General features: G+C 40.7%; 1 protein-coding gene across 2 annotated transcripts; it reads right to left on the bottom strand.

The window, feature by feature from the left end:
• Positions 1-424: 424 nt before the first annotated feature.
• calca (calcitonin/calcitonin-related polypeptide, alpha) lies at positions 425-7,345 on the bottom strand. 2 transcript variants are annotated; one of them, XM_060838514.1, is made up of 5 exons: positions 7,157-7,345; positions 5,972-6,061; positions 4,460-4,594; positions 1,828-2,003; positions 425-917 (listed from the first exon to the last, which is right to left on the bottom strand). In XM_060838514.1, the coding sequence occupies exons 2-4, from the start codon at positions 6,055-6,057 to the stop codon at positions 1,844-1,846; spliced, it is 381 nt and encodes a 126-aa protein (XP_060694497.1). In that variant the 5' UTR covers positions 6,058-6,061; positions 7,157-7,345; the 3' UTR covers positions 425-917; positions 1,828-1,843. The 2 variants fall into 2 exon arrangements, with proteins under 2 accessions (XP_060694497.1, XP_060694496.1); XM_060838513.1 differs by lacking the exons at positions 425-917; positions 1,828-2,003 and adding an exon at positions 3,227-3,702 and having other exon boundaries at positions 7,157-7,321.
• Between the last annotated feature and the right edge of the window lie 1,597 nt (positions 7,346-8,942).

Genomic DNA, 8,942 nt, shown 5'->3' with positions numbered 1-8,942 from the left:
AAGGGGTCAGAGGAATATGGGCCAAGTGCTGGCACATTGGGACAAGGTCAGCTTGGGATATCTGGTTGGCGGGGACGAGTTGGATCCAAGGGTCTGTTTCAGTACTGCACAACCCCATGGCTTTATTAGACTGGACTCATTAACTGCAACTATTTTTGATTATTAGTAAGGCCGTCCTTTGACCTTGTGAATGCATGAACTGGAAGTAAATATTGCCTCGAGGAGAGGAAGGCAAATATTGCTGTTTCTTGCAGAATTGTCCTTTAATGTTTTTTTTTGGGGGGGGGGATTGAATGAGGGGACGCTGCTCGTCATTGCAGGTTAACTCCAAATACAGCTCCTTTCCCTCCAAATAGCTTGGTCCAATAAAAGTATCGCGACGTCAATGTATCGAAAATATTTTTTATCTTGCGGATTTCACAATTGATACAATATTTAAGATGTCATTAATATACTGTACAATCATGTAATTCATAGCGTTTAACATCAAGGCACAACACAAAGTATATTACATACATGCCTTGAGAGGCCACGTTTCCTATATCCCCGAGATACTGAAGAGTGCTGTCGAGACGAAGTTCTAACAGCACAGAGCTGGAAGTCACATTGCACATTGTGCCCAAGCGTCATTAGAATATATATACCATCACTTTATTTCAAATAGAACTGGGTATAAAACTTGATGACATGTAAAAGTTAAGTCTTGCCGCACATTACATTTCGGAAGAGCTTTACATAAATAATAAGGAAGATGTGAAAATGAGGAGAAGACCAGGCGAGTTTGGACTGTAACGTTCAGACGATGTGAAGTAAACATTTCCAATCGGTATTGTTCTCCGTGCTTCTGCTATGAGGGAAGCGTGCCAAGCAACATCTAATCAGGAGAGAACTTTGCCTCGTCAGTTACTGCCGTCTGCCTGCAAACAACAAAAAGTACAGGAGACTCAGGACGTGCAGGATTTGATCAGTCTTTTCTGAACACAACACCCAGTCTCGAGGGTTTTTTTTCGATCTGTACCGCTTTGTTCCCCACCCAACACACACACAAATACAATTAAAGCATAACAATACATAGTCCATTTTCCCACCTCCCTTCTGGTTGGACGCTGTTATTTTCAGGCAGGACTTGTGACTGTAACTCATGTATCCGGTGTCTGAAGGTAACAGTGTGTTATAGTACTTTATCGTCGACATGTCTTTAAATGGGTAGCTAAGGTACTCCGACAGAGTCAACGTGGGGTGGAGATTATTTTACGGGAAAGGAACATATTATCTGTATTCAGTCATTTTTACATATACCAAAAATGCTCCGTTCAGCGAAGTCAAAATGCTATTTCATTTACTCGATTTAAACCTCCGACTGAGAATCACTATCCCAACGATAGGTCATGAATATTTGACCTAAAGTAATGGTCACCTGACAAGGAACATTCTGTTGTGGAAATGCAGCGGGAAAGGATTTGGACTAAATGTGGAATTTCCTGTGTAATCGGTCGAAAACTGATGTGTTAGTCTGAATAAACACTAATAAATGTTAGCACCGCCCTCAAAACATACACTGCAATGGACTTATCATTGGAGTCAATAAATATACTGAATGAACTTTGAAATTAATATAGTTAAACAAAATAGTCCTTGCGCCATGTCTGTAAATGAGTTGATGCATTTAACTAAAGCATCGAACGGGCAAAGTACCACCAACTGCAAGTTTGACTTAAAGATGTGGACTGCTTTTTGTGCGAGGGAATTGTGGCCATGAATGTCGGCTGTTCGCACAGGAAATATGCTCAAAGCACGTTGACTAACAGGTGAGAAGCAGTTCATTACCAGATCCCTGAATATTCTACATCTGAGCGTTTCTTCTTCGCCTTCCGAAGGCATTGGCTCCCACGTCGGTTGGCACGAAGTCACTGTTCCCCATTCCCCCGGTCCGGCTGAGGAAGTCAGCCAGGCGGTGAGTCGCACAAGTGGCTGTCTTGCAGGCTCGCTTCTCCAAAGGAATACTGCTTCACAAGACGGAAACAAAAACACTTCAGGTTAAAACCACACCGCGTAGGCCAAAGCATGAGCCTTTCCCTTCAATCATTCGTCCCTGAAAGACCTGGTGTCTGCATAACGTGTAAAAGATCACGTTACCTCAGTTATAAAGCCCAGGAACAGGCCACTGATCAGCCCATTCTTCCAATCCTTCTGCACCTAGCCCTCTTAGAATATCCTTCTATACTTATCTACGCATGTGCATTTGAGCTTTCCTTAAAAGCCCCCTCTTGACTGGCCTAGATTTATGCACGAATGCATATGTCCAGAAATCACACAACTCCTGGGCTTTGATGCCAGGAATGTTACTCTGGGCTGACGTGATTAGAATGCTTATTGCAGTCTAAGCAGCAAAAAAAAATGCTATTTCCATTTTTGCTAAAGTTGCCAGCTACATTGAATGTGCATCAGACATTGGCTACTGGCCATAGACCTGGGACTTGAAATGAGACCGCAAATGCCACAGAATAGCTATCAGAGTCAAAGGGACACCAGATTGTAGAAACAAATAAGATAATAACAGTGCCCTGGGAAAGAAACAGAAATATCTACCGAGGGAAAATAATGACTACATTGAGTTACAAAATGTAATCTATTCTAATTGAAATGGATGCGCTGCAGCTAATCAAAATGCTTGAAATTGCAAGTTCCATTTCTGTGGTCAAGTATGTCTGGAATCTAATCCATTTGCCAAATTACGGGAAGAACGTACTGGGGCTTGTACCGTTCTGAGAGCTTTCAGATTTTTAATCCCCCCACGCTGGGGTAACTAATTCCGCAGGAGCCTAATGTGTTGCCACAGAGCAGGGTCAACGTGGGATGTCCCAACCTTACAAAGAAAGAATACGGAAGAAAATGGAAGGTATCAAAAATTTAGGGAACCCTGATTTTAAATGTAGATTCATTTAACGTTTTAAAATGCTTAGTGAATCAAGTTGAAGAGAATACTTTTGAAGGTGAAACCCTGCAAAGCATATTGGATCATTTACCTTTTGTTTAAATTACCACCGATACCATTATGTTTAAACATCTAAATGCAATTAAGCATCAAAATGACCCTTGACTAAAAAGAAATGTCAAATCCACCAAAGACACAGGTAGGATTGGATATTTATAATGTTTCTGCATCATTTAAGTCATTGCATCTTGAATCCTTCAGTCTAATACATATAATAGGAAAAAAAAGGTGTTCCAGGTAGAAAAATAAGTTTATTGAAAAAAGACCCATGTAGTGCACGCAGAAGCATTGATTTAATGACACACTCTATAGCCACAGAAGGCAGAAAAAACTCTAGAATGAAAGAATCAGTTTTAAAGCTAAAGTAATTGCTTATTACGGTTAATATACTAAATTTATGTCCATGTCTAGTATTCTTCGTCAAAAAAATAAGACGGAAAAGAAACATAGCACTTAATCAGGCTGTTTATCGTTCAAGCATTGAAGATGCATGCTTCACAACAAACGATTAGTTGTTTTCAAGTGGCTCTCCGTAGTTAGAATAGCGTTCGTTTTCCAGCTCAGTGAGAATGTTCCTTTTCTTGCCAGGGGTTGTCGCTCCTACGTCAGTGCGCTGGATGGTTTGTAATTTGTGCAACTCCTGGGACAACTTTCCCACCACACAAGTGCTCAGACCCGTGCACCGTTTGACAATGGATCTATCCAAGCTGCAGAAAAAGAACATGCAAAAACAATCTCATAATAACGCATGCGGGGTCATGCATGAAGAGCATGTTTCATGTACCAAACAAGCAATTGTTACATGCAAAATTATCCACACTGAGAAATGATTATTCACAGTAGAATGCTAGAAACTCGTTATTATATCAAGGTGTCTTGCAAAAAAGGGTGGCCATGCACTTTTCGTCTGTTCGAAAAATAGAATAACAGCTTTTTTTTTCCAAACGTTTATTCATGCATTTTGAACCAAGTGCTGAAACAAAACCGGCTTTTTTTTTCCCAAATGAACATGCATAACGTTTGCATCCTATCAAGCATGGTTTCATACTGGTTTCTGTGATTTGCATCATTCTTTTCCCATGCAAGGTCAAGACAGAACTATCTTTTATTTAGTAGAGTATGTCGCTTATTAAAACATACCTTTTGATCACAATCTTCCTTTTAAAATAATCTATTGATTTTCCTCAAAATTTCAAAACCATTTTGACGTTTTATATCAGATAATTCTGGGTGATTCACGGGAAAACAAATAAATTGAATATTATTTGCCAAAACTGTTAGATTAGAAAATAATATCTCTGCACTTTTCCAATCAACATCTGTTGATAGAAGACTCTACTCTTAAGCAAATCTCAAAACATGTTCTTTGTATTACATAACAAGTACGGTGTCTCATACAATATCATTGAACCATACCCAAGACCTTTCACTGCAATCCGAATACCTGTGTATTCGTTCCCTTACCTGTTGGCGTCGGGGACTTCTTGTTCCAGCTCCTCTGCCATCATTTGGATGAATTCCTTAACGAGCGCATTCAGTAGTCGTCGAACTTCGTAATCATTGAGCGCCACCCTGTCTGAAGCGGACTCCAGCACAGATCTAAAATCAGAACCTCACAATGAGTAAGGACTGTTTTTCTGCTCAGACCAATAAATGGTCATTAGCCATTCTATTGTCACTAGTGTATAAAAGCCTGGACTTTTGTGCAGTCCTAACTGATGGATGTAGGGCTCAGAGCAAACATCATTACCACCCTGAGCGTTAAATCACTGCAAGACCAGATTGGTTTCTGTTGCATCAGTCATGCTACCAGCAGTGTTTGATTTATTACCACTTGGCTCAATGGGACAGTGTCACGCTGACTCAGCGTTCAAGCTTCATTCCAGAAATTTGAAAGCATACTGGCGGTCACTCCAGTGCAGGAGTCCGCGCTATCTTTACAGTCAAACCAGCAAGTGCTGGAGACACACCGCAGAACTGACGGAAGGGACACTGAATTGGAAGTATTTAATGTTTCTCTTTCTTTCTGCACAGATACTGCCAAATCTGCTGTGTTTCTCCAGAAGTTCCTTTTTTTGGCTTCAGAATCCGCAGTTCTTTGTTTTTATTCCCTTTAGTGAATTTAAGAATCGCTTCGCAATTAACATCCCGAAAATCAAGCTTATCTTTTTTTAAGTCTTATTGCTGCGTCTGAGTTATTACTGCTCCCGAGTTGGTTGCTGTTCTCCCTAAATGATAGTGGTTAGTCTTTAAAAGTACTCACTGGAAGTGAAACTTTGTAAGACACCTCGCCATGGTGCGAAATTTAATCTCCATGCATTTTTTTTATTGCTGCCATAAATCCAAGATAAGTATGCACCATCTATGAAAGTAATCCTAATTATAGGCGAATTATCGGAATTAAGTTCCCTGTCAAAACCAAATGCCATAAACTTCCGTTCCCAAATCGACTGTTTTCTTAACTGGTTTTCGAAATTTCACCTCATATGTGGTCTTCATCAACAAGAACGGAAATTGCTGGAGAAACACAACAGGTCTAACAGCATCTGTGCAAAGAAGACAGTTCACATTTCGAGTCCAGTGAGCCGCCTTCAGAACTGCGAAGCCCCGATTCTGCATTCTCTACACAGATACTGCCAGACCTGCGGAGTTTCTCCAGTAATTTGTTTTTTTATCCCCCCTTCTTTCAGATCTTTGCTTTATTTTAGTGGTTTTCTTCCTTGCGGCTTTGCAAATTGATAAACCATCAATAAAGCAGTGCAATGTTATATACACATTGCGAGCATAAACCCGAACAAACGAACAACTTTAAATTTGATCTCGCTTGTTTCGGATCATGTTGACTGCATTTGAGTCAATACTCCGTGGACAAAGTTATTAAGGATATAATATTGACTGTATGATAAGCCACTGCCCATTGGCAGCCGATTAACACTACGAGAAAAAAATGCAGAATATTGTACTTGTCATGCCTACCTGAGAGGAACTGCATGGGAGCGGTTTATCTGACATACAAAAACAGCACAAACCACAAAGAAAGCGGAGATCTTCAGCAGAACCATGTTTCTGAAGGCAAGACAAAAGCACGATTACCCAAACCGTAGAACCATTGTACAGCAGCTCTCAAAATATCACTCCAGAGCGCCACCCCAAGGCACTTGGGCAAATGACTTTGATTGGTTTCCTCCCCCCTCTGCAGGGAGTGAGAGCTAACATAAACCGTGAATAAGAAAAAAAAGAAAAAATGTACTGGACAGAAAAGATAACGGTTAAAAAAAAACTTAACTTGCTGTTACCCAAACTGGATAAACCAACATTTGGGCAGAAATATGCAAAAATTATTGCTCAATCGATGAAACTTGACAGCACTCGAACTGCCCAGTTAAGTAATGGATTGTGTAGAGTTATCATTCCCGCCGATAGCATTACAGCTCAGTCTCAAGCATCTAAAAGTTCAACCAAATGACACCGCGTCAACTTGGCTTATTAGACTAATGATTTACTCAAAATCGACCACGGCCACCACTTAGCCATGACTGGTCTACTAGGCTCCTCAGCTACTATATTTAGAAGATACAAGAGCAACATGCTCGATATTCCTCTTAGAGGAAAATACCAATTGGCTTTACATGTATCGGCGGGGAAATTAGTACAAAAGATTCTTTCCAAAAGTGTTTTTCAAATCTATACTTAATTAAAGCAATACATTATCTATTAATGCGGTGTTTTGCTAAATCTGACAACACAGATACATAGAGATTTTTAGGCTGGTCTTACATCAAATAAACTCAAGTTATTTCCAAACGACTACTGATAACAAAGCAAATCTTATGCTATATAAAAAGGAAGTAAATATCAAACGTTCCAATCAGTTGCAATCGTAATTCTTGGCAGCATCATCATCTTTGCACAAGAATATATTGGTGAACAAAAGCTAATGTAACTGGCAGTCTGAGGTTTCTCTGGTTATAAGCAGAGATAAATGTGAAGACATTGATTTCCAATCTACCCGTTATTAATTAAAACAGACCAACTTTCAGTGGAATTACAGAGTCAATGAACATGTAGCAAACTAAAGGAGAGCAGACTAAATAACGAGCGTCGTTGACATAGCTTTTTCCGAAACCAATAGAAACATCTAGCCCAGTTGCATCCTCTTACCTTTATGATTCACTTTCGCGAAGAAATCACAAAGCAAGTTTCTTCTTTAACTTGGCTTTTTTAACTGTGCTACTGTTGGCTGCTGAACGCCCATCCTTTTTATATCCAACGTTGCCGGCTCTTTGTTGTTCAGTGAGTGGGTGTACGGTCGTCAACAAGCTGCCAATCACCAATCCAAACTGCAGCAAAGTGCCAATCCGCGGGGGCCTGCCGCCTCGCCCCGCTCATGACGCGGTCATTCCCCGCCGCTTCATTCACAAAGTTACCAATCACGTGGACCAGTCAGGCCAGGTTTTACTTGCATTGAGGTCATTTAACGTAAAGCAAATCAGACGATTAATGGACAGCCTCGAAAATCATCTCGATCAATTAGTGTTTTATGGTTACTAAAAATGTCCCATTACGTGACTCCTAAATGCCAGGAGTCTGCTTGGTCGGCAAAGAAGGCAAAGGCTGCTCACTTTGTACAGAGCGACCCCTGCTGCTGAATGCATCCAGTGCAGCGGCGTCAACCTGCCGCATCGCCTCGCTGTACAGCAAAATCTCATCAGGATTTGACCAAGAAATATTAAACTTTAAGTAAATACTTTTCTCTTTATGGTGTAAATTGTATGCTGAAAATGGTAACTAATGCTGCAGCCCCGGCCAACAGCAACTTATTTTATGGTTGCATTTTGTTCAACCTGCGAAAAAAAAGTGAAGAACGATATAATTCTGATATCACGGCATTTTGATATCCATTCCAAAATTCTTATTTTTTTTGCATCAGTTCAGAAACATAACGACGAGGAAAGCCTGGACGGTGCAATATGGTGTGTACGGTGTGGTTCAGCTCGGTAAAACTAGCCCCCATTGCAGGGAATGGGTTATCAGATTGCCATTTCTAACGTGCACTAACGATCGAAACAGAGCAACACTTCAGCATTCAAAATGCTTTGATATCTTTGGGAGAATTTGAACCTGATTTCGTATTTGGAAGTGTTAGGTCATGTTCATCCTTATTGAACAACTTTAATAACTCACTTCAGTCGTGTGCCTTGGGTACTCTGTTCTCAGTTTTGTCAGAACATCCGTTCAATTGGTCAAAGTATTGCTGTTTGAACGATGCAGTCTACCATTCCTGTCCAACCAAAGTTGCCTAAAACTATTTGCCAGAGTTGCAGAATCAAAAATAAAAGCATTAGGTAAGGCGATGAATCATTAGGTAAAGGGGCTAGACTGATACAAATTGATTACTCCGGAAACACTCACAATTAAATCAAGAAAAAACTTATTTTGCTAGAGCTTACAGTTTTTTTTCATGAATAACAACCATGTCATAATGCGTTTCACAACCAAGTGCGCCTTACGTCATGTTCGTGATCCATTAGGAGGAGCTGAGCTCCCTCGCAGCTGAGCTAAGTCAGACAGAAATAACTGTGCTCGTAAATTACAGCCAGGGAAGGCTAGACTCCAAGCTCTGAGCCTTGTAGGTTCGAACTGAGAGGAGAGGCTGCTGTTAGAGTGGAGTGGCTTCGCGCGATGAGCTCTCTGTGGTGCTGAAAGGTCGAGTTCCATTTCCAGTCTTTCTGAAAACAATAATGATTGCACGAATCAAACCGCTTCCTGGGACAGGGGCTCGGGTTTATAATGAACAAAGGCAGTGTTTATTCATCTGTCCATTAAGTTAATGCGCGGGATTATTTCTGTTTGTTGTTCTTCTTGACCGATGGAAGCGGTACTTAAGATCCGTGCAGCGACAGGATGCAGATGACATTATTTGGGGAACATGTGAGTGGGACATTGA

The sequence above is a fragment of the Hemiscyllium ocellatum genome, chromosome 18 (genome assembly GCF_020745735.1).
Source record: "Hemiscyllium ocellatum isolate sHemOce1 chromosome 18, sHemOce1.pat.X.cur, whole genome shotgun sequence".
Classification (NCBI taxonomy): Eukaryota; Metazoa; Chordata; class Chondrichthyes; order Orectolobiformes; family Hemiscylliidae; genus Hemiscyllium; species Hemiscyllium ocellatum.
Note: the sequence above shows the minus strand (reverse complement) of the source record. Positions and strands in the feature narration are given on the sequence as shown.

Coding starts and splice junctions, on each gene's coding strand:
- calca (XM_060838513.1), bottom strand. CDS start 6,057: ATGGTTCTGCTGAAGATCTCCGCTTTCTTTGTGGTTTGTGCTGTTTTT. Junction 4,595..5,971: donor TCCCATGCAGTTCCTCTCAG/GTAGGCATGACA, acceptor TTCTGATTTTAG/ATCTGTGCTGGAGTCCGCTT. Junction 3,703..4,459: donor GAAGTCCCCGACGCCAACAG/GTAAGGGAACGA, acceptor CTTTTTCTGCAG/CTTGGATAGATCCATTGTCA.